Source organism: Leuciscus leuciscus, assembly GCF_965113295.1.
Source record: "Leuciscus leuciscus genome assembly, chromosome: 24".
In the NCBI taxonomy this organism is placed as follows: Eukaryota; Metazoa; Chordata; class Actinopteri; order Cypriniformes; family Leuciscidae; genus Leuciscus; species Leuciscus leuciscus.
In genome coordinates this window covers 32,507,171-32,532,573 of record NC_138723.1, presented here as the reverse complement: position 1 = coordinate 32,532,573, position 25,403 = coordinate 32,507,171, and the positions used below count along the sequence as shown (strand labels likewise).

The 25,403-nt window shown below is 42.9% G+C and overlaps 1 protein-coding gene across 6 annotated transcripts in view; it reads right to left on the bottom strand.

Moving 5' to 3' along the window:
• ttc3 (tetratricopeptide repeat domain 3) overlaps positions 1–18,727 on the bottom strand; it is a 93,872-nt gene extending 75,145 nt beyond the window's left edge. For 5 of the 6 annotated variants that reach the window (XM_082158600.1, XM_082158604.1, XM_082158603.1 and 2 more), the window contains exons 1-11: positions 18,621–18,727; positions 17,876–17,945; positions 17,663–17,705; positions 17,419–17,578; positions 16,974–17,052; positions 16,829–16,894; positions 12,104–12,233; positions 8,872–8,957; positions 8,666–8,760; positions 8,513–8,575; positions 8,380–8,434 (exon numbers count right to left, since the gene is read on the bottom strand). In XM_082158600.1, the coding sequence (XP_082014726.1) occupies positions 8,380–8,434; positions 8,513–8,575; positions 8,666–8,760; positions 8,872–8,957; positions 12,104–12,233; positions 16,829–16,894; positions 16,974–17,052; positions 17,419–17,578; positions 17,663–17,705; positions 17,876–17,944 (846 nt within the window). In that variant the 5' untranslated portion in view covers position 17,945; positions 18,621–18,727. Of the gene's footprint in view, positions 1–8,379; positions 8,435–8,512; positions 8,576–8,665; positions 8,761–8,871; positions 8,958–12,103; positions 12,234–16,828; positions 16,895–16,973; positions 17,053–17,418; positions 17,579–17,662; positions 17,706–17,875; positions 17,946–18,175; positions 18,592–18,620 lie in introns of those variants that run through there. The other variant, XM_082158601.1, reaches the window with a different exon arrangement.
• Between the last annotated feature and the right edge of the window lie 6,676 nt (positions 18,728–25,403).

The following is a 25,403-nucleotide window of genomic DNA, read 5'->3' as shown; positions in this document are numbered from 1 at the left end:
TATACAGTATTCAAATATGACGATCAAATTCTGCCTGAAAGGGAGTGGGAAGAAGACAACTTATTTAATCCCACCCCAGTTACCCATTTAGTGATTAATATTTGAGCTTCCTAGTTACTTTGCTCACAGATTATTTACAAATGTTATATCATGGTGGCGTTACCATAAGTAACAAGTAATTTTTATAACAACAATTGATACCAACAATGTAATAGGAATAACAATGCCAACAATGGTAATGGACAATATACCAACGATAGTAATAGACAATATAGGCTACCAACGATGGTAATGGACAATATACCAACGATAGTAATAGACAATATAGGCTACCAACGATGGTAATGGACAATATACCAACGATAGTAATAGACAATATAGGCTACCAACGATGGTAATGGACAATATACCAACGATAGTAATAGACAATATAGGCTACCAACGATGGTAATGGACAATATACCAACGATGGTAAGAAAACACTGAGCACATGTTAACACTAAGAGACAGAATACAACAGCAATTTAACTACAATGTAATAGAAACAAACAATGCCAACAATTGTAATGGACAATATACCAACGATGGTAATGGACAATATACCAACGATGGTAAGGAAACACTGAGCACATGTTCACACTATGAGACTGAATACAACAGCAATTTAAATTAAAGACCCTCATCTCTGTATTTTAACCAGACCCAATGTTTATATAACAGTTTAAATTGATTAATAGTTTGACATTGCTTTTGTTGCAAGTCCAGTTTGTTCCAGAGTTTCACTCCACATACAGACACACAATAATATTTACGAGTGGTTTGGGCTCTCGGTAATGAAAAATGTCCAAAACCTCTCAAGTTATGAGCATGCACTGGAGTTTTAAAAAAACGTTGTAAGTTAGGCGGTAATAATTTGTTAAATGCTTTATATAAGACTATTGATGTATAATATTTTACAAGATCATCAAATTTTAGCAACTTTGACTGCGTAAACAGATTATGAGTATGTTCTAGAAATCCAACCTTGTGAATGATCCTCACAGCTCTTTTCTGTAATATAATCAGAGGATTTATTGTGTTCTGGTAAGTATTTCCCCACACTTCAACACAAAAAGTAAGATATGGTAGTACCAGGGTGCAGTATAAAGTACGAAGTGCATTTTCATCAAGGTATAGCTTTGCTTTATTTATAATTGAGAGGCTTTTTGAGATTTTTGTTTTTATGTATCTGACATGGGGTTTCCATGACAATTTACTGTCAATTATTACTCCCAAAAATTTATTCTCACTCACAATTTCAATTTGGATACCATCAATACTTATTCTCTGTTCAGACATTTTGTTGCAATTTCCAAACATCATTACCTTAGTTTTATTTATATTCAAGGATAATTTATTTGTGTCCATCCACTTTTTTATTATCTTTAGTTCCCTGTTTACCGTATTTACGAGCTCATTATAATCGTCACTACTGTAAAATATATTCGTGTCGTCTGCAAATAGAATGAATTTCAGTACTTTGGATGTATTAAACATATCATTTATATACACATTGAACAGTTTTGGCCCCAGTACTGACCCCTGGGGGACACCACAAACAATACCAAGAGTATCTGATAAATACTGACCCATTTTTACAAACTGTGACCTCCCTGTTAAATAACTTTTTAACCAATCCCCAGCCAATCCCCTAATTCCATATCTTTCCATCTTTTTTAATAAAATTGAGTGATTAATAGTGTCAAAGGCTTTTTTTAGATCAATAAAGATACCAACTGCATACTTCTTTTGCTCCAGTGCATTAGTGACTTCTTCAATAGCTTCAGTTATTGCCATTGAGGTAGTTCTTTTGGACCTAAAGCCATACTGACCATCATTAATTACATAATGTTTCTCGAGAAACTTTTCAAGTCGAGAATTGAACAGTTTCTCTAAAATTTTTGAAAATTGGGGCAAAAGAGAGATTGGTCTGTAATTAGTAAAAACGTGTTTGTTATCATTTTTGAAAAGTGGAATTACTTTAGCGATTTTCATTTTACTTGGAAAACAGCCAGTCTGGAATGACAAGTTACAAATATAAGTTAAGGGTTTTACAATATTCAATATAACTTTTTTAATCAATGTCATGCTGATATCATGACAGTCAAGTCAAGTCAAGTTTATTTGTATAGCGCTTTTCACAATACAGATTGCATCAAAGCAGCTTCACAGTATTAAATTAAAATAATACAACAAAGTTTGTTTCAAGAGGAATTTATTGATTGATAAAATTAAATTAAATATCCCCAAAATATCCCCAACTGAGCAAGCCAAAGGCAACAGTGGCAAGGAACCGAAAAACTCCATCAAGTGACCTAATGGTGTCCTAAAACTCCATCAGGTGCCTTAATGGAGAAAAAAAACCTTGGGAGAACCCAGGCTCAGTCGGGGGCCAGTTCTCCTCTGGCATTGGATAGAGGCCGGATTGTAGTTTGAACTGTAGGATTATATGAATGCCTGGCTGAAGAGATGCGACTTTAATCTAGTTTTAAACTGAGAGAGCGAGTCTGAGCAACGAACAGTATCAGGAAGACTATTCCAGAGTTTTGGAGCCAAATGTGAAAATGCTCTCCCTCCTTTGGTGGTTCTGGATATCCTAGGTATGACCAAAAGCCTTGAATTTAGTGATCTCAAAGAGCGCGATGGATTATAGGGCGATAGAAGATCCGTTAAATAGACTGGAGCTAAGCCGTTTAGGGCTTTATAAGTCAGTAGCAATACCTTGTAATTAATACGGAACTTTATAGGTAACCAATGCAGTGATGATAAAATCGGTGTTATATGATCATATTTTCTTGATCTCGTAAGAACTCTAGCGGCGGCATTTTGGACTAACTGTAGCTTGTTTATTGAGGATGCAGGACAACCAGCTAATAAAGCATTACAGTAATCCAGTCTCGAGGTCATGAATGCATGAACTAACTTTTCTGCATCAGAAACTGATAGCATATTACGTAGCTTAGCAATGTTTCTAAGGTGGAAAAAGGCTGTTTTTGTAACATAAGAAATATGATTTTCAAAAGACAGGTTGCAATCGAGTATAACACCCAGGTCTTTTACTGTAGAGGATAAAGTAACAGGACATCCTATGATGTTAAAGTTGTATTGTGCGAGGTTTTGTGGGCGGTTTTTTGAACCGATAAGTATTACCTCTGTCTTGTCTGGATTTAATAAAAGAAAATTACGCGTCATCCAATCTTTTATATCTTTAACACACTCTGTCAATTTGGAAAATGTAGCGTTTTCATCCGGCCGTGATGAAATATATATTTGAGTGTCATCAGCATAACAATGGAAACTAATTCCATGTTTCCTTATAATATTTCCAAGTGGCATCATATATATTGAAAATAACAGAGGGCCTAATACAGATCCCTGCGGCACTCCATAGTTTACTGGAGTTATGATCGATTTTTCTCCATTTAAATAGACAAAATGGTAGCGGTCAGATAGGTATGATTTGAACCAGCTTAGTGCTTGTCCTTGAACACCAGTATAATTTTGTAGTCGATCTAAGAGTATTGTGTGATCTATAGTATCGAACGCAGCACTAAGATCAAGTAAAACTAGTATTGAGATACAGCCTTGGTCAGAAGCTAAAAGTAAATCATTTGTGATTTTAACGAGCGCAGTTTCAGTGCTATGATGCGGTCTGAATCCAGACTGAAACTTTTCATAGATATCATTTTGTTGCAAGAAAGAGCCCAGTTGAGCGGACACCACTTTTTCTAATATTTTAGACATAAATGGAAGATTTGAAATGGGTCTATAATTTGCTAGATTATTATGATCTAATTGTGGTTTCTTAATGAGAGGTTTTATAACTGCCAGTTTAAATGTTCTTGGAACATGACCTAAAGATAAAGACGAGTTAATAATATTGAGGAGAGGCTCTTCCACTACAGATAACACTTCTTTCAGTAGTTTAGTTGGTATAGGATCTAATAAACATGTTGTTGTTTTAGATGAAGTGATAAGTTTATTTAACTCTTTTTGTTCTATAGTTGTAAAGCACTGTAATTGTTCTTGCGGGGTGATAATTGAAGCTGAATTGTAAGGCGCGATTGAAGATTGAACGTTTATAATTGTGGTTCTGATGCTTTCTATTTTCTCAGTGAAGAAGTTCATGAAATCATTACTACTGAACTGTAACGGGATATTTTGTTCGGGTGACGTCTGTTTATTTGTTAGTCTAGCCACGGTGTTAAATAGAAACCTTGGATTGTTTTGGTTGTTTTCTATTAGTTTGCGGAGGCGCTCAGCCCTGGCAGCTTTTAGGGCCTTTTTATAACGTGACATACTGTCTTTCCACGCGATTCTAAAGACCTCTAAATTAGTTTGTTTCCATTTACGCTCTAAAATACGGGTTTCTCTCTTTAAAACATGCGTAGTATTGTTATACCATGGTGCTTTATTTTTCTCTCTGACCTTTTTTAATTTAATAGGTGCAACCACATCCAATGTTCTAGAGAGAATGGTGCTCATAGTGCTAGTTAGTTCTTCTAGTTCATCTGTTTGTTTGGGTTCAGGCAGCAGCTGAGACAGATTAGATAAGCAATTTGAGAAATTATCTATGGTGGATGGGAGGATTGTTCTGCCTGGTTGATAACGCGACGCCGCATGACATATTACAGCCGTACGTAATATGCAAGTTACCATGTAGTGATCAGTGACTTCATCACTTTGTGGAATGATATCTATATCGGTTGGATCGGTTCCATGTGATATAATTAAATCGAGTGTATGATTAAGACGATGAGTTGGTCCGGTGACGTTTTGCTTGACCCCAAATGAATTTAATAAATCTGTAAACGCAGCTCCTAACGCATCATTTGGATTATCTACGTGTATGTTAAAATCTCCAACAATTAATGCTTTATCGACATTGACTAATAGGTCTGAGAGAAAATCTGCAAACTCTTTTAGGAAATCAGCGTAAGGCCCTGGCGGTCTATATACGGTAGCCAAGGCTAGAGATAATAGGGATGTTTTTCTAACATCTAAGAGCGTAACATTTAGTACAAGTACTTCAAATGAAATAAACTTATAACCCGTTTTCTGAGTAACATTTAGAATATCTTTATAAATGGTTGCAACACCTCCGCCACGGCCAATCAGACGGGGCTCATGCTTATAACAGTATCCAGGAGGAGTAGACTCATTAATACCGAAATAATCATTTGGTTTAAGCCAGGTTTCAGTAAGGCAAAGTACATCGAAGCTATTATCTGTGACTATTTCATTTACAATAACTGCCTTAGGTGTGAGTGATCTAATGTTTAGAAGACCTAGCTTTAGAAATAGTTTTTGTTTACTAATAGCAACATTTTCTGTTTTAATAACAATTAGATTTTTCCTAGATCCTGCATTAGATTTATTATTTGATCTCACTAAACGAGGAATAGACACGGTTTCTATGCAATGTTCTACACTAGTATTTATATCAGTTGAATTGGTGCAGCAGAGACTATGATTTGGACTTTTGGTTACTAGTCAAAGGGTATTTAACAATTTGGAGATGTTATCTGACAGAAGATCCGCTCCGAATCTGCTTGGGTTTAAGCCATCAGCACGGAAAAGCCTAGGACGCTCCCAAAACAGATTCCAATTATTTACAAAGAGCAGTTTCTGCTCATTGCACCATGACATTAACCATTCATTTAGCGCAAATAATCTGCTGAACTTTTCATGCCCTAGTCGGTACGTGGGAAGCGGTCCTGACACAATGATCGTTGTTTCAGGCGATGTGCTGCGTACCGTATCGATTAGATTCCTGAAGTCTTTCTTCAGAATCTCCGTCTGGCGCAGCCTGATGTCGTTCACTCCCGCGTGCAGGACCACAGTTCCGACGCGCTCGTCACCGTTCAGGATCTCGGGAACGCGAGCAGCGATTTCAGAAACACGAGCACCAGGGAAGCAGTGACTTTGCACCTTACTTGTACCTAACGTAGCGTGTACGTGCCGAACGATGGAATCGCCGATGATCACAGCATCGCGTTCTGTTTCGCGTAGAGGGGAGAAGCGGTTTTGTGTCGATAACTCGAAAACCGGGAGGGTCGGAGAAAGTCTTGGTCTAAACCTGACTCGCGTCTTCCGCTGCGGAACCACCCAGGCTTCGTGGTGGCGTGTTGGAGCCGGAGTGAACGAGACCATGGCTGATTGCGACCGATGCTGAGGAACGCACGGAGTAGACGCGGTCGGAGTCAGCGGGTTAGTAACGTTAAACACTGATTTGTGTGCGTCGGCGCGTGATGTTTCAAGAGCCAAACACCGGTCTCTCAGCTCGGCCTGTCTCAATAAAAGGTTGTGGATCTGTTTCTCAACAGCTTCCAGCTCAGACTGCAGTGCGTGCAGCTCAAATGTGTCCTCACCTGCACCAAGCGGTAGACTACTTACATCTGATATATTCGCCATTTTAACAGATGGACAGTGAGTTAGCAACGAAGCTACCAGTGATGCTATCAATATTAATACTAATTTATATTATAAGTTTGTTTGTAAATGAGTGTGGAGAAGACGCGTTCAGCCGTGATCCACGGACGTAACCTTTAAGAGTATGCAGCGTTGGATCACTAATAGGCTTGAGACGCGTCTGCTCAACAGTCCGCGTTGTAACTATGAGGTTTTTTAGTGGTAGGGGTGTAGAGTAGACGCACGATAGGCGAAAAAAAAGTGTTTGTTTATAAGTGAGTGTGGAGAAGACGCGTTCAGCCGTGATCCACGGACGTAACCTTTAAGAGTATGCAGCGTTGGATCACTAATAGGCTTGAGACGCGTCTGCTCAACAGTCCGCGTTGTAACAATGAGGTTTGAGCAGTAGTGCTTCTCAGTGAGGAAGAGTAGAAAATGTTCGTTGTAAGCGGGTTTAAAGAGAAAAATCAAGAATTATAAATCAAATCGATAGAGCTCCAAAAACAACAACGCATTCAGACGCAACGCATGATAATGACAGGACAAGACATTATTCACCGTGTTTGTTGAGTGTTTCTTATTCACCTGAGCTTTTATGAACTCAAAGGCGCGAGAGAAAATAAATAAATAAAAATAGCTGAGCGCAAGGGTGGCGCGTTAACAGGCTAGCGAATTACTAGCGTGTTATGCGTCAGGGTTGGGTAAGCTGTATTTAGTAGTAATATAAACAACTAGAAATTGTAGTAAATGATGGTTCAAAACAAGGAAATACGAGGCTAAGACGGAGCTTACAGCTCCGAAGCAAACACACTCACAGCAGGCAGCGAGAAAAATCAAGAATTATAAATCAAATCGATAGAGCTCCAAAAACAACAACGCATTCAGACGCGACGCATGATAATAACAGGACAAGACATTACTCACCGTGTTTGTTACACGGTCTGTGACCGTGTCACAGTCAGTGGAGGACTTACTTTTACATTCCCACACAATATTTGTCACTTCCTGCTCATTTGTAGCTGAGAGGAAGAATGACAAAGACACTAATATAATAACACAATAATGTCATACTAATATAATGTCATAATAACACTAATATTCCTGCTATAATAACACTAATATTCCTGCTCTATAATAACACTAATATTCCTGCTATAATAACACTAATATTCCTGCTATAATAACACTAATATTCCTGCTATAATAACACTAATATTCCTGCTATAATAACACTAATATTCCTGCTCTATAATAACACTAATCAAATATCAAAAGACAGAATACATTAGTAATGTATATTTTATTTATAAACTGCAGTGTTTTATTTTACATTTGATAAACAGTTTTAAGATTTTCAGGTTCAGAAACTGTAATTTCAATCGTATCTGTGTTCAGTGTGTGTTAGGATTGCTAATTTTTTATTTGTTCTTTTTTTAATCACTGAGTGTTTGCTTGTCTTTAATAATGCTTGAAGTTTATATTAGTTCTGCTAGTTGTTCTTCTAGTGTTTTTAAACCACAGGCAAACGCTCCTTGTGTAAGAGTTCTTTAGCCTGTTTGTGTTCATGATATTCAGATACAATTAAATATTTTGCAATAAGACTAAATGTGAATGAAATCAAAGTTGTTGTTTTTTACCATATTGGAATCGAAATTAGGAATTGATTCGAATCAGAATCAATAAGCAGAAGTTAAATCGTTAAAATTCAACCGATCCCCAACCGTACCGGAGTCACAGCAGGGTCAGGGGTCAGGGTCAGTAACTCTGACAGATCACTGTAAGCTGTAATGTGGACTCGTGCACTCTCTGTAAAGCTGCTTTGAAATGATGTGTATTGTGAAAAGCGCTGTACAAATAAACGTGAATTGAACTAAATAAGACTGATGATGATGATGGTGATGATGATGGTGATGATGAATGAGCGTTTACCTTGGCCCAGTCTGGCTGCAATATAATGGCTCTCTTTCCATCGCCGAGTGCTTTCCTGAAAACAACTCCCACAGTCAGTCTCACACTCGCGTTCCTCAGTAATGTGCATCGGAATAACAGAAATGACACTCACAGATATTTCTCAGAGCGAATCAAACACAGCGCTCTGTTCCCGTACAGGATGTGGTTATTAGGGCTGAAACACAGAACGAGAGATGAACACTCGATTACAACAGGAGACAGAACAGGATTGGGAATTAAAACAGTGACGATGTTCGGCACTTACTGGTATTTGATGGCTTTAGTGTACCACTTCAGAGCCATGTCATATTTCTTTTTCTGGAACTGCTCATTTCCCTTGTTTTTCATATCGTCGCTTTTCTGGGATACAGTAACAAAAGAAAACAATGTCTTATTTCTGCTAATACAGCAGATCTCCAGCAATCATCATCAGTCAGTGACATAAGCACACGTGATCTGCAAGTGTCTCACCGATAAACTCCAAGTGTCCGGCTCTGACTTGAGCTCGGCGATGGCTTTCTTCTTACTGCACGACACCACCTGAAGATAACGCGCATCTGTGGGACAGATGGTTATTACACACGTGTTCTTCAGCTCTGGACACAGACACAGATCACATGACTCTATTCTCTATTCTCAGGACTCATGTGGACATATATCAGGTTCGGTACACGTCTCAGGACTAAAGCTGTAAAACCTACAGGAATCCCGTCAGTCGCTGCATTACTGTAATATTACAGGTTACAATTAACAACTGATTTATAAACAAACATTTAAATTACACGATGCTTTATGATAATAACATTGCAATCATATTTTTTTAATGGCATCATTTTGTTTCTACTCCAATTTGTTATTGAAATATAAACATTTAAATGGTGGCTGTCAAACATTTTTTCATGACAGATTTATTCAAACAACATCAAAAAGTACAGTAAAAGTATAAAGAATATGTGATATGGTGTGTATATGCATCAAAATGCTCATATCTAGAGTTATTTTTCTAGCTGACTCTCGAGTTTATTTCTCTGAGGTAAATGTGGCGTCACGTGACACAGCTGTTAAAGCAAAGCAACTCTTCTGACTGAATGTTTCCTCGGGCAAACCTCATTCCACAGCCCGTCACACCCAGTTTAGGAGCAGCTCTTCTTCTTCTTGTAATTAGGAGTTTAGCGAGTACATGCTTGACCTTCACTAATGAAACACTCAAAGGACATTTGCATTTAAAGAAAGGCCGTTTTGAACTGTGTTTCTATCATTTACACACTTTACAAAATGTCAATGTTTTCAATCTAATGCTTTTGCAAGACTTGACTCTGTGATGTAGTCATATACATAATTAACCATTTGCATAACTTTAACACACGTTCTTATTTCTCAAATAATAAAAGCCAAGAGAGCTTTTGCCGAAAAGTGAGCTAATATCGCAAACTATACATAATACAATATCTGTTTTTAACCTAGCCATTATACATAAATAATGTAATGTTATTTTTTTATTTTATCTGTGTTGATTATCTGAAAAGGATTATTATATCGGGAGACTTGTGGAGTGGGTCAGACATGACTTTGACCACTTCATTAAGTTTTGTTTTGTAAAAAGCCTTTCTTTAAAGTGAATTTCGTTTTGTATAAATTGTATCTTAATTTTAATCGGTTTCATAAACCAATTGCCTAGATTTAATAAATGAGAAGCAAATATAGCAGACAATATAATCAGGGCACGGAGACGCCGGCGCAATATTGCACTGCACGTGAACTGGAGCTCGTCTCATAAACGAACCGAAACTCAGTGTATGGGCTACTTCACAGGCATGACATCATATGTATATATATCTGATATGAGCATTTCTCTCTATAGGCGCGTTCACTACATTTGGACATTTTTGTGTAGGCCTAATTCTATTTATTAAACGTGTAGAATACTTTCCAAACCGTTACATATAGTATTATAAATGTTGTGTTCAGACGATCATGATAAAAATAAAAAATAAACATATTAGAATAACTTTTAAAATGGAGTGAACACAGAGCAGTTTTCCCATGAGTGGGAATGGAGACCCGGAGTGGATCAGGAGCGGAGTGATGACAGAAGAGAGCTTGATCACACCCCCCTCAGCAGGGTAGGGTTGTGCCGATGGACGATATCATCGTCCATCGTGATGGCTGACCGACATCACGATGGAGAGCCACCATCGTGATGCCACGCCCCCCACCCTGTCAGACCAGCCCAGTCTCACGGCAGTTCGTTTTCGTGTGTACACCAGTGGTTGGGAACCTATGGCTCGTGTGGCTCGCAAGGTCTCTCACCCTTTACCAACAAACGATAAAAAAAATGAAGACGTGTGTGTTCAGTGCTGTTCGCGAGTGTCACGAGTCACCACAGCAATCTACCAAACGCTTACGTTTCTGTGGTAACCTAACAGTTACAGCTCCTGCACTGGGATTCAAGCAGAGCAGCTTGTTTAAGGTGATGGCGAAATTCAGTTTAAAACAGCAATGAAAATGTAAAAGTAGGCTTTATAAACTTTAATATATCCTTTTATTGAAACGGGTGCTTTGCTGTGCAAAGAGAAACATTTCACCCGTTGGCCGCTGGTACTTTCACTTTTGCCGCAGAGACCCTTTATGTCCTATAAATGTGTCGTATTGTTGATAATCCGCGCAGATTTCAGTTGACGATTATGTAAAGTTCATAACAAAACATGAATGAGAAAGAAAAGAGCAGGATGTGCTATTGAAAAGAAATATTAAAAGCACGATAAGTCGCGAAAGAGAACTGAATTCTACTGACAGGATGGTGCGCGCGCGCTCCGAGCGCAACATGGTCAAGTAGTCTTTGTCTTCGGTTGCGCGCCTGAACGGCCAAATAAACATAGAAATATTTCAAAATGCCAAGCCGAGTATTCCCGTGGCGTAAACACAGTAGATGTAAGTAGCTACAATGTGCACTCTCCCTGTCTCTTCATGATCGTGAGCACACAACCCCCCTCCCCCCGACGATATCATCGTCCATCGCGATGTTTTACTGTAAACATCGTCAACTGCCAATTTAGGGGACATCGCCCAACCCTACAGCAGGGTGAACACACCTTCCTAATTTAAGACCCATTCAAACTGAAATTAAGACATTTATTACACCGTTTGAGAAACGTAAGCATATTTACGGCCTTATAATTATGAAAAGTGAATTTAAGACATAAGGACAAGCGGGAACTCTGAAATTCGCAGAAATCCGTCGTAGCGACGGAGAACTTGAATCCCTGGTGACATCATTCTCCAGCTGTGTTATTGACTGATTGGTTGAATCACTGATTGATGGATTACATGATTTCAGGAAGTTGTTCTGAATCTTTCAACTTTCCTTCTGATGTTTATTTGCTGCTGTAACTAGTAGTAAAGAGGAAGAGATGATCGCTTCATCTGTCACAAACATTTATTGACTGAATTTACTGATGAAACTGACAGTATTTGAAAGAGACTTTGTTTCAGATCAGAAGTATCAAAGATTATTATTGGATGGCAGGAGTTACAGAGAATGTTTAGTGAAGTTTAAATGCATCAGCATCTAAAATATCAACCTTGGGATTAAAGAATCAGTATCGGTTCATCAAAATGAGAACGATAAAAATCGATAAATGAATATGATCAACCCAGCCCTACTCTCTCGAATTGTGAGGTCGTTGATGGACATGAAACTCACATTCGTTGAAGACGAAGCGTAGCGTGCGGTAGCGGATCTCCACTGAGCCGAGATCCAGCAGCTTCTGACGCACACCAGGAGCTCCAGAGTCCAGCAGCCACGCGATCGCCTCAGACAGACAATCCTCCTGCTGCACACACACACACACACACACACACACAGATTACAGAGAGACAATCCTCCTGCTACACACACACACAGGGCTCCCACACCTCGGTTAACTTCAAATTCAAGGACTTAATGTGGCGACACATTTCAAGTGAGAGCAAGGTTACATTGTGTTACCTTTTAAGATACATTGTAACAGTTTTGCGTGTGTGAACGTCATGGCAACGTACAACACGAAGTACCTCACACGGGAAACGTAGTGTTGGTGAAATAACACATTAGCGGACCGGAGGGAATAATATGGAATTTTTTCCAGAAAACTTCTTGCACAAAATAAATTCAAGGACGTGTATGTGTGTGCGCTTCATTTCAAAAACTTTCCAGGGCCTTGAATTATCTTTTTCAGATTCACAGACTTCCAAGTATTTCCAGGACCCGTGGGAGCCCTGAGTCCAGGTGTGCTAAAGGGACACTCCTCACGCTCACGCCGTCCCCGGTGTCCTGTACATGACTCTCTCTCTGCACAGAAACACTGACTACGTTTACATGCAGCCAATAACCCGTTCAAAACCGGGATATTAGCAATAACCCGGTCGCGCACGGCCATGTAAACACCGGCAAAAACCCGGATATGCTCATATCCCGGTTTTTAAAAACCCGGATATTATACCTGGGGTACCCCCTTTCTAACCCGAATATTTGGTCATGTAAACGCGTATCGGCATATCCCCATCAAAAGGGACATTGATTTGTGTTCTGCGCATGTTCTATTCGCAAGGAATCTTGGTCTTTTGAGTAGAGACGCCGCATACAGAAACCTGCGTGCAGTATACCGGAAGTAAACAAGAAGTAGAGGTAAACATGGCGAGACGCAGCACAGCACCACACTTTTGGAGCGAGGAGGAAAGCGCAAACAAAGGCGATCGCTATCTGCCCCGAACTATTCATTATCCGCGTGCTGCTGCTGTTGTTGTTGTCTTTGGATACAGGAAAAAGAATCGGAAATGACGCATATTGCGTCTTAAGGAAGTCCGTACGTCCAGACGCTAACCGTGTGTCGCCGTTTACATCGGGATATTGTAAATTCCATGTATACAGGAGTAACTCTCTCTGCTCACGCATGTAAACGCGTTATTCCGAATGTTTCAGAAACCCAAATAGTGACCTTAACCCGACCATAACCCGGATATTGGCTGCATGTAAACGTAGTCACTGAAACTCGACACACTGACAGATAAAGCAGCGCAATGAAGCTTCTCACGGTCAACTCTGTTGTCATGCAAATGAACATCCAGAACACATTAAGGGTTTCTGTTTTCTGTGAGAACGGTGTGTGTTAGCGGCCACTAAGTTAATAACTAATGATCTTTACAACAGAAGTGAATCAATCAAAACTAACTTTATCTGGACAATAACTTCATTCTAGATCTGCTGTAAAGCCTAAACAATCTCTGTTACTGTAATCTCCTATTATCACTGTAAAGCTGCTGTGAAACATCTGTATTGTTAAAGCGCTGTATAAATGAAGGAGACACTAGGCCTGTCGCGATTGTTAAATAACCATCTGATCGCTATACTTTGATCTAACCGCGGTTGTTTCAGGCATTTTTCTGACAATAATCCATCTCTGCGAGTGCATCTAATGGCACTGAATGGCTGTCGCTCATGGAAAACCACACACAGCGATCGTCACATGATGCGTACGACTGAGACAAACCATCAGTGCATGTGAGAAAAACACTCATATTTAACTATATACTTCTCGTGTGAGCTTCACTGGAGCTGCATGATTCCGGATGAGCGGAACATCACGTAAAAAAAAAAAAAAAAAAAAAATAGAAAGATCAGTTTTGTGAATAGACAACTAGCTAATAACGTCATTTACTAGAGGTACTGACAAAATGTTAATAGCTGCAGTCAATTCATTGACTCACTCATAAAGACTTCACTTGTTTCATTAACAGTGTCCGCCGCATCATTAATCCTCTCCCGTGGCCTCATGGGATTGTAAAGTGTCCATCGCATACGCACTTCAGAATCTCACCGGCACTAGTAGGTCATCCGGGGACTTTTGACCATTTTTTTAATACTATGTATTCAGACATACTATGTTTGCGAATGATTAAATGACTCACTCATAAAGATTACTTGTGTCATTGTAGGATGCATCATTGTTTTTGAACAAATCTCTTAAACGAATGATTCAATGACAAATACATGTTTTTAACAGTCACTTGTCGCCACCTACTGGTGTAACAATGTAATTAATAGTCTTTATTTAAAGCAGAGTTACTTTCAGAAGGCGATTTGTTCCATTCTGATCGCAACCGGAGACATCGGTGTTTATATGTGAACTATAAACTTTTATCCAGTACTTCTGTGCTAATCTGAAGTGTTGTAAAACAGAAATAATGATACTGTGTGGCTGGAAAGTTTAATATCTATACATGACACCGGCTCTCTCTGGATCAGAACGCAGATCTGAATGTTCGCTGTGATCGTACTCGTTAAAGGTTTAAAGGTGACATTATGCCCCTTTTCACCAGATGTAATATAAATCTATGGAGTCCTCAGAATGTGTCTGTGAAATTTCAGCTCAAAATACCAGATCATTTATTATAGCTTGTCAAAGTTGCCCCTTTTTTGGGCATAAGCAAAAACACGCTGTTTTTGTGTGTGTCCCTTTAAATGCAAATGAGCTGCAGCTCCGCCTCCATTCAGAAGAGGGCGGAGTCTTTACACGAGCTTCAGAAACTCCGGCAATAACAAAACAGGCCAATCTCACTCAATCCAGAATCCCAGAATAACCAGTAGCGAGTGCAGCCTTACGGAGAGACTCAGGAAGAGTTTCTGAATGTTAGTGGAGACATTTCTGTAGTTGTAGTGGAGTTACATTGATCATCTCATCATCATGTTTAACTTCTCCACAAGTGTCCACAGTTCCTGAGGTGTTTATAAGACAGCGGTGACATGTTCTGGTCAATAGTGTTCAGTGCTCGTCTGTGCTCAACCACAGAACAGTTTCAGGCTTTGCTGGATCTTTATCATTGCGTTAGAACTGGTCTCTGTTGTCGCTTGTGAAACCAAACGTCAGCTGGTGTGTGTAAACGTGCAGATTAAGGGCCGGTAATATTATAATAAGATCCTCTTCATACGTCAGAAGGAGAGCGAAATATGTTCGGCTTATTTTTTGACACGCTTGCAGAGAAAGGCTCACCAGAACACAGTTACTGGGTTTCACTTTTCACGTTGTCTGGGTCGGTAGAAGCACCGATTACAGCAGTTACACATGATACGTCCCCTTTAATAGTAGGGGTGTAAATATTAATCGATTCGTATCGATGCATCGATTATACAGCCGACGATTCGATGCATCGATGCGTCCGCAAGAGTATCGATTCATGTGTTTATTTTGCCGCCTGTCTATTTTCAGCATCTGCTCCGACATATGCGTACAACCTACTAAGCTGCGGGTGGCGCTAACCTCATTATTGTCTTCTACTTCACACCGCTTCACACGCGTTACTTACGTTTCACAGTCTATCTATGTTCACACACATTGTTGAGTCTGACTTTCAAGAGCGATGGATCCCTCAGAGCGAGCTGGCAATGACAGTGAAATGTTACACACTCCAGTCGGCGTCACGTCATGGGTGTGGATGTATTTTGGCTTCAGGAAAACAGATGGAGCAGTGGTAAGAGATGTTGCCGTTTGTCTGATTGCGCCCGTTTCACACAGACTCCGTTTGAAGTGCGTATGCGGTGCGTATGTTTTTCAGTACCCATGTGTTAACAGGTCAGAGCTTTCACACTGCACGCGGTTGCGGTCCGTTTATCCGTTCCAGTTGCGGTGCGTATACAGCAGTGCAGAGATCGTTCCCACACCGAGTCTATTTCTGCTGTGCTGCACGCGCTGAATTAAAGTGACAGCGCATGTTTCGTGGTCAAAATGAACACAGATTGACGTGAAAATGTAGTAATTTCACCATAAATGCGTTTAATTAAATAAATTGTAGCAATCTCACCATAAATGTATTTAATTTAATTTTACTATTTTTCACAGTCATCTTTTTTACTTTAAGACCGGGGTAAAGCAAGGAAAACTACAATTTACCTCAACAAGGCGACATAATGAACAACATTCATTTGTGGAGGTGGAAAAACAATTTCTTTGTGACATGCAATTGTATTCTGTATTCTCAATAAAAGGCAAATTATATATTATTTTTGTTGATTTATTTGAAACTTAATAGATATCATGTAAAAATCTAGTATTGAATCGTATCGAATCGTATCGCGGGGAATTCTGAAGTATCGAAAATAATCGAATCGTTGGCTTAAGAAATCGGTATCGTATCGAATCGTCATGTAGGCTCCGATTTACACCGCTATTTAATAGACAGAGCAGAATACCTGTCACTCAAGAGTAAGACTGTGTGTGTGTGTGTGTGTGTGTGAGAATCAAGATCAGTGCCATTATATGGACCTGTGTGTTTCTCTGAAGAAAGTAAGTCATATACATCTGGGATAGTCCCGAAGATGAACGAAGGTCTTACAGGTTTGGAACGACATGAGGGCGAGTAATTACTGGCAGAAGAAAGGCTTACGGCAGCGTACCAAGGAGAAGAGTCTGTTCAGCGACACCACGGCTCGGGCTTTCCTCTCCATGTCCCTGTGAGACAGCTGAGCAAAACAAGACATGTGATCAGAACCGAAGACTCAGTGAAGGACGAGCGTGAGCTTCGTCAGGACGGATACGTACGCCTCGCTCCATCGCCTCCAGGATACTCTCCAAGATCTCGATCTTCTCCAGCCTCTTCAGACTCAGATCGTTCGACACACTGAAAGATAAAACAGCGCAATGAAGCTTCTCAAACCCTCACGGTCAACCAAACACTGTTGTTGTGCAAATGAACGGCCGGAACACATAAAAAGTTTTCTGTGAGAACGGTGTGTGTTAGCGGCCGCTAAGTTAATAACTAATGATCTTCGCAACGGAAGTGAATCAATCTAAACTAACTTTATCTGGACAATAACTTTATTCTAGATCTGCTGTAAAGTCTAAACAATCTCTGTTACTGTAATCTCCTGTTATCACTGTAAAGCTGCTGTGAAACACCTATATTGTTAAAACGCTGTATAAATGAAGGAGACTTGACTTGACTATTATTGATTTGACTGAATCAGATCTCTCTGAAACGACTCACTTGGAGTCCAGAAAGCCCATCTCGACGGCCCAGAAGGTGGTGGGGTGGTTCTCCTGCTGTCGGAGGAGGATATGCCACCAGAACACGGACACGTGCATCAGGTGACCCACGAGCTTCTTCACCTCCGGCTTTATCTTCATCCACCGCTCATATATGACGTCTAGAACACAGCAACACTGAAACATCTGCCAAACTGCTCATTAATCACACACACACCATCACACACACACACACACACACTCACCGGGCGGCTCCATGTGAATGAACGGGAACTGGTTCTGATAGATCTGAGAGGAAACAGAGTGAATCATGGGTGTGTTCAGTACAGTGAGTCACTGAATCACTTGATCTGAATCATGACTCTATTGTCTTTAAAGCAGAATTTGAACTTCTCATTGTTTGCATCACTGATTCAGTTTAATAAATAAAACTGACTTGACGTCTGAATTCAACTCACAATCTTGGTTTTGTGTCGCACAACATCTACTCCCTCCTCCTCCAGATCCGAGTCCTCTATGTCTGACATTCTGATTCAAAAACAAAAACATGAAAATCATCTTCATTACAGATTATTCATATCGTGTATTGCATTTAATCTTATTATTCGTACTGGTGGTTACTATCCCTTATCGTGTGTATGTAATGTTTCCTATGCCCCCGTCTTTCTCGAGAGGATAAAATAATGTAATTGTGGTAAAGTACAGATGACAAAGATCGTGCACGTTGAATTCGGGATGTTTCCCACACTGCACCTCACCTGATCCACACCTGCGCACTAACGACAGGTCAAACACACCTCAGCGAGTCAAGAAACTCCTCAAAAAATCAAAAACACCTCAATGATACACAGATGTTTGCTGTATATGCCGTGATGTTTGGTGTTTAACACGCTGAGTCCGAGTGATGAACATCTGAGGGAGTTTTCCTTCAGCTCGCGAAACGCGCCAAAACTCGACGTGTCCTCAGCATAATCTCACGGTATTTAATAACGCATAAAACCTACATGTTATCTGCACGAGCATCGATATGTTTAATGATTTATGTGATTCTGAAGCAGAGGAACTTTATCAGGAAGTTGAACGAGACGTGTCCTCGCCGCCGCAAATTATAGGCGTTTATCTGAAGCAACAGCGAAAACGTCAGTTTTCTGAGGTCAGTGCATCATCAGAAATATGATGATGTATAGTAATGTTATGACTAACCTCTGTAAGTAAGAGAAGGAACTGAAGAGCTGCTGATGTTTCCTGATGTCTGAGTCTCTGCTTGTGATGATCTCACGCGTGAACAGAAGAAGCGAACATGAGCGAATACCGGACAGCGCCTCTAGTGTTCGCCTGAGGAATAACGCGGGAGTGTGTGTGTGTGTGTGTGTGTGTGTGTGTGTGTGTGTGTGTGTGTGTGTGTGTGTGTGTGTGTGTGTGTGTGTGTGTGTGTGCGTGTGTGTGTGTGAGTTGGTAATCATCACGTTGTGGGGACAAAATGTCCCCACAAGGATGGCAATATCCGAAATCCTTGTTCGTGTGGGGACATTCTTTGGTCCCCATGAGGAAAACGTCTTATAAATCAAAAAAGTTATGTTTTTTCGAAAATGTGAAATTGCAGAAAGTTTTCTGTGATGGGTAGGTTTAGGGGTAGGGTTAGTGTAAGGGAATAGAATATACAGTTTGTACAGTATAAAAATCATTATGTCTATGGAAAGTCCCCATAAAAAATGAAAACACTACATGTGTGTGTGTGTGTGTGTGTGTGTGTGTGTGTGTGTGTGTGTGTGTGTGTGTGTGTGTGAGAGAGAGAGAGAGCAGAGATGGGCATAAATACATGGAAATGTATTTACAATACAAATACAAAATACTCTGTGAAAAAAAATATTTAAATTCATATACATTATTTTGTATTTTGAAAATACACAAAATACATGTGACATTGGCCGTCCAGTGCAGGTACAGCTCACAGTGAGTGAAGAAACTACACAGGCCTACTGACCTTTCATTCCTAACCTCATCTCTGCCCTCTCTGTCTTTCTTTCTTTCTTTCTTTCTTTCTTTCTTTGGAAGGAGGGAAACAGGGACGTCAGACTTAACAAGCGGACTGAAACACAAATGTTTTAAAGTTAAGTGAAGATGGGCATTTTTTATTTAAAAAAAATACATTGATTTATTACATGGAACATGTGTTTCCATGCATTTTGTTGAGATGTCTTTTCTTGTGTAGCCTATACATGGTTGATTATTCATGTTGCTTAGGTATTATACTATTGTTTTGTGTATTCATTGATATTAATCTATTACTAGCTTTTTTCCCAAGTGCATGGAAGTGCATGTATTAAAATGGATCTAAAATATGTAATAAACAATTCTTATTTTGTATTTGGCTCAGTTTGTTTATTATAATAGAAGTCAATGGCAACCATAGTAACAACATGAAATAAAAATTTTTTTAATTAAATTTGGTTCCTGGAGGCACCCAAAGTGGTTCAACACAGCGCCTTATATAAGAGTTCCTCAGGAAACCTGTGTGGTTCCTCAGAGAACCGTCCCTTTTAAAGGGTGCCTAGAGGATCTGCAGACGGTTCCGCCGGTGTGGCAAAGTGAAGAACCCCAAAAGGTTCCTCCAGCACCTTTTAATTTTACAGTGTGGCACTCAGCGATCAGACATCATTACCCCACAGTAATCAGAAAGGGCATCAGTAATGGATGGAAACTGCAGATTAAGGAAGGGGATGATTCAGATTCAGATGTCACGATAACAGCTAACCTATAGACCTTATGCACCAGAGAAACGGGGCGGGGCTACATAAGGTCTATACTGTTATGATTCAGGGGAAGCTGAAACAATTTGAAAAAGATTTCCTCCAAATTAAAGAAAAAGCTCAGCTGAACAAGATCAGCCCTAATACACAGAAGAGTGCAGAAGACACCTCAACCTCCAGCCATCAGTCCAGGGACGACAGTGAGGAGATCTCCCTTCTACACAGCATCATCAGCGACATGAAGGAGAAGTTCAGGGAGATGGAGCTGGTGCAGCTGAGAGAGGAGATGGAGCAGTGAAGGAGACTGATCCAACAGAGGAAGAAGCGGATTACAGGAAAGAAACAGAAATCCTTAAGAAAGAAACTCAAGAAATGAAAAACCAGGGAGAGGAGAAGAACAATCAGCTGTCTGTGATGAGGGAAGAGTTGAGAAAGCTGAGAGAGGACAGAGAGTCCCACAGCTGACCCAGAGAGGAGAACAGCAGAGCTCAGAGGAGACGGCTCCTCCAGCGACCACAGAGACCCAGCCCAGCGGCCCTCCTCCATCCGACTCCTGCAGTCAGTCTCAGCCTCAGATTATACTCCTCATGGACTCCAATGGCAAATTTATCGATGAAAAGAAACTGTTTCTGAGAGCAAACATCAAAAAAATATGGTGCCCAAACACACAGAAGGCCCTGGAGCTCTTGAGTGAAGAGCAGTTGGGTTCCCCCAGCCACATTATCATCCACACCGGCACCAACGACCTCAGAGCTCAGCGAGAGAGAGTATTAATGTGACAGAGAAGGCATCATCCAACTTCCCCAACTCCAGAATCATCCTCTCCATCCTGCTACTGTGCATGATCTCCACCCAGACATCATCAGGCATATCAATGCTAGAGTATCCAGAGACTGTGCCCTAAAGCCCAGCGTACCCCTGGCTCAGCACCCCACACTGACCCTCAGCACCCCACACTGACCCTCAGCACCCCACACTGACCCTCAGCACCCCACACTGACCCTCAGCACCCCACACTGACCCTCAGCACCCCACACTGACCCCAGCACCCCACACTGACCCTCAGCACCCCACACTGACCCTCAGCACCCCACACTGACCCTCAGCACCCCACACTGACCCCAGCACCCCACACTGACCCCAGCACCCCACACTGACCCTCAGCAGCCCACACTGACCCTCAGCACCCCACACTGACCCCAGCACCCCACACTGACACTCAGCACCCCACACTGACCCTCAGCACCCCACACTGACCCCAGCACCCCACACTGACCCCAGCACCCCACACTGACCCCAGCACCCCACACTGACCCTCAGCAGCCCACACTGACCCTCAGCACCCCACACTGACCCCAGCACCCCACACTGACACTCAGCACCCCACACTGACCCTCAGCACCCCACACTGACCCCAGCACCCCACACTGACCCCAGCACCCCACACTGACCCTCAGCAGCCCACACTGACCCTCAGCACCCCACACTGACCCCAGCACCCCACACTGACCCTCAGCACCCCACACTGACCCTCAGCAGCCCACACTGACCCTCAGCACCCCACACTGATCCCAGCACCCTACACTGACCCTCAACACCCCACACTGACCCTCAGCAGCCCACACTGACCCCAGCACCCCACACTGACCCTCAGCACCCCACACTGACCCTCAGCAGCCCACACTGACCCTCAGCACCCCACACTGACCCCAGCACCCCACACTGACCCTCAGCACCCCACACTGACCCTCAGCAGCCCACACTGACCCTCAGCAGCCCACACTGACCCTCAGCACCCCACACTGACCCCAGCACCCCACACTGACCCTCAGCACCCCACACTGACCCTCAGCAGCCCACACTGACCCTCAGCACCCCACACTGACCCTCAGCACCCCACACTGACCCTCAGCAGCCCACACTGACCCTCATGACCCCACACTGACCCTCAGCAGCCCACACTGACCCTCAGCACCCCACACTGACCCTCAGCAGCCCACACTGACCCTCATGACCCCACACTGACCCTCAGCACCCCACACTGACCCTCAGCACCCCACACTGACCCTCAGCAGCCCACACTGACCCCAGCACCCCACACTGACCCTCAGCACCCCACACTGACCCTCAGCAGCCCACACTGACCCCAGCACCCCACACTGACCCTCAGCACCCCACACTGATCCCAGCACCCCACACTGACACTCAGCACCCCACACTGACCCTCAGCAGCCCACACTGACCCTCATCACCCCACACTGACCCTCAGCAGCCCACACTGACCCCAGCACCCCACACTGACCCTCAGCAGCCCACACTGACCCTCATGACCCCACACTGACCCTCAGCAGCCCACACTGATCCCAGCACCCCACACTGACCCTCAGCACCCCACACTGACCCTCAGCAGCCCACACTGACCCCAGCACCCCACACTGACCCTCAGCACCCCACACTGATCCCAGCACCCCACACTGACCCTCAGAACCCCACACTGACCCTCAGCACCCCACACTGATCCCAGCACCCCACACTGACCCTCAGAACCCCACACTGACCCTCAGCACCCCACACTGACCCCAGCACCCCACACTGACCCTCAGCAGCCCACACTGACCCTCAGCACCCCACACTGACCCCAGCACCCCACACTGACACTCAGCACCCCACACTGACCCTCAGCACCCCACACTGACCCTCAGCACCCCACACTGATCCCAGCACCCTACACTGACCCTCAGAACCCCACACTGACCCTCAGCACCCCACACTGATCCCAGCACCCCACACTGACCCTCAGAACCCCACACTGACCCTCAGAACCCCACACTGACCCTCAGCACCCCACACTGATCCCAGCACCCCACACTGACCCTCAGCACCCCACACTGACCCTCAGCAGCCCACACTGACCCTCAGCAGCCCACACTGACCCTCAGCACCCCACACTGACCCTCATGACCCTCAGCACCCCACACTGACCCTCAGCACCCCACACTGACCCTCAGCACCCCACACTGACCCTCAGCAGCCTTTACGACCATGTCCATCTCCACAGAAGGCCAAAACCCTGAAGGACATCGCACTCAAGCGCAGCTCCAACGCACCACAGCGACCTCATGGACACCCCATAGAGCCACTGCAGGGACACCCCTCAAACACCAGCACTGCACCTCTGACTGGAGGAACCCCACGACAGGCTCTGTGTTCCCCCTGGAAGACATCCCACGACCCGGCCTGCAGCCCCCTCGCCTCCACATCCACACGAGCCTCGCCTCCTCATCCACACGAGCCTCGCCTCCTCATCCACACGAGCCACGCAATTGCTTGTTATAAAGTCAGAATTGTGAGATATAATCTATTCTGAGGTTTTAAAAAAAAGTCCGTATTTTTTTCCTTAGAATTGGACTTTATATCTCACAATTCTGAGAAATAAAGTCGCAATTTTCTTTTAAAATGTTTTATTCTGTGGTGGAAACAAGCTTCCATAATTTATTCTTCTTGAGAAAAAGAAAAAAAAGTATGGATGTGTGTGTGTGTGTGTGTGTGTGTGTGTGTGTGTGTGTGTGTGTGTGTGTGTGTGTGTGTGTGTGTGTGTGTGTGTGTGTGTGTGTGTGTGTGTGTGTGTGTGTGTGTGTGTGTGTGTGTGTGTGAAACTCCAGTCCGCACAGGGGCAGCACTGCACAGCGCTCCTCAGAGACTAACCCGCATCAGAGAAAGAGAGAGAGAGAGAGTGTGTAGAGAGAGAGAGAGAGAGAGAGAGAGAGAGAGAGAGAGAGAGAGAGAAATTGGACCCTAATAATTTCAGAGGCATTTGTGTGAGCAGTAATCTGGGGAAGTTATTTAGCAGTATTTTAAACAATAGAATTGTAAGCTTCCTTAACGAACACAATGTCCTGAGCTCGAGTCAGATTGGCTTCGTTCCAAATCACAGAACTACTGACCACATTTACACCCTACACACCCTAATCAATAAACACGTAAAACAGACCAAAAACGGAAAAATATTTGCATGCTTTGTCGATTTCAAAAAAGCATTTGATTCTATTTGGCACAACGGATTATATTATAAACTTTTACAAAGTGGTGTAGGGGGTAAAGTTTATGACACTATAAAATCAATGTATTCGAACAACAAAAGTGCAATACGAATTGGCAACAAACACACAGAATTCTTCACCCAGAAAAGGGGAGTGCGGCAGGGCTGTAGCCTGAGTCCAACGCTGTTCAACATCTACATTAATGAACTAGCGGTGCAGCTGGAGCAGTCTACAGGCCCTGGACTCACTCTACAGGACAGGAGCATCAAGCTCTTACTGTACGCAGACGACCTGGTGCTGCTGTCACCCACTGCACAGGGACTACAGCAGCACCTGGACCTGCTGGAGAACTACTGCCAGAACTGGGCCCTGGCAGTCAACCTCACCAATACCCCTTTTCCACCAAGGCAGAGCTGGTGCTGGTTCGGAGCCAGAGCCTAGTTTCAAATCGGTTCTTTGTTTTTCCACCGCCAAAGCACCAGCTCCGAACCAGTAAAACTGGTTCTTAAGTAGCACCAAATCATTGCAGGGTCTAGAACGGAGCCAAGAAAGAACCGCTTGCGTCAGAGGCTGGGGGCGGGGTTACCGTGGCCAACAAGACTGAAGAGAAACTTGTGACCGCCATTTTTAAATAGCAGCTAGTCGAGCTAATAGCAGCTCGATTATAATATCCGTCTATGTAAGTTACGGCGAGCTGCACGAACGCGTTGGATTCGCCGTGTTTGGATGCCGATTTATTTTCGCAAACCCATGAGCATCCATAGTAACGCAACGTCTATTATTGTTGATGCCTTGTTCGAGATGCATCGGAGCAGCGTGGACCGATCAGAGCTGCGGGAGTGTTTGGAGATCATACGACTCCTTGTGCTTTTTGATCGCTTTCGTAGTGCTTTGATTTCATGTGCTGATCGTTCTGCGAGAAGCCGATGCATCACGAACAAGTCTGGTGTATTTGTGTTTGGCGCTGCCTGCCGCACTAGCGTTGCTGGGCAACATGAAACGTATGCAGTGACGTAAGATATAGCTCTGTTGTGGCTCTCTGGCCGGTGGAAACGCAAACCGGTTCTTAGTAAGCTCGTCAGTAGAACCAACTCCGAAATGGCAATAGCTCTAGCTCTGAACCAGCACCCGGTTCTTGTTGGTGGAAAAGGGGTACAAGACCAACATTATGGTCTTTCAGAAGAAGCCCAGATGTC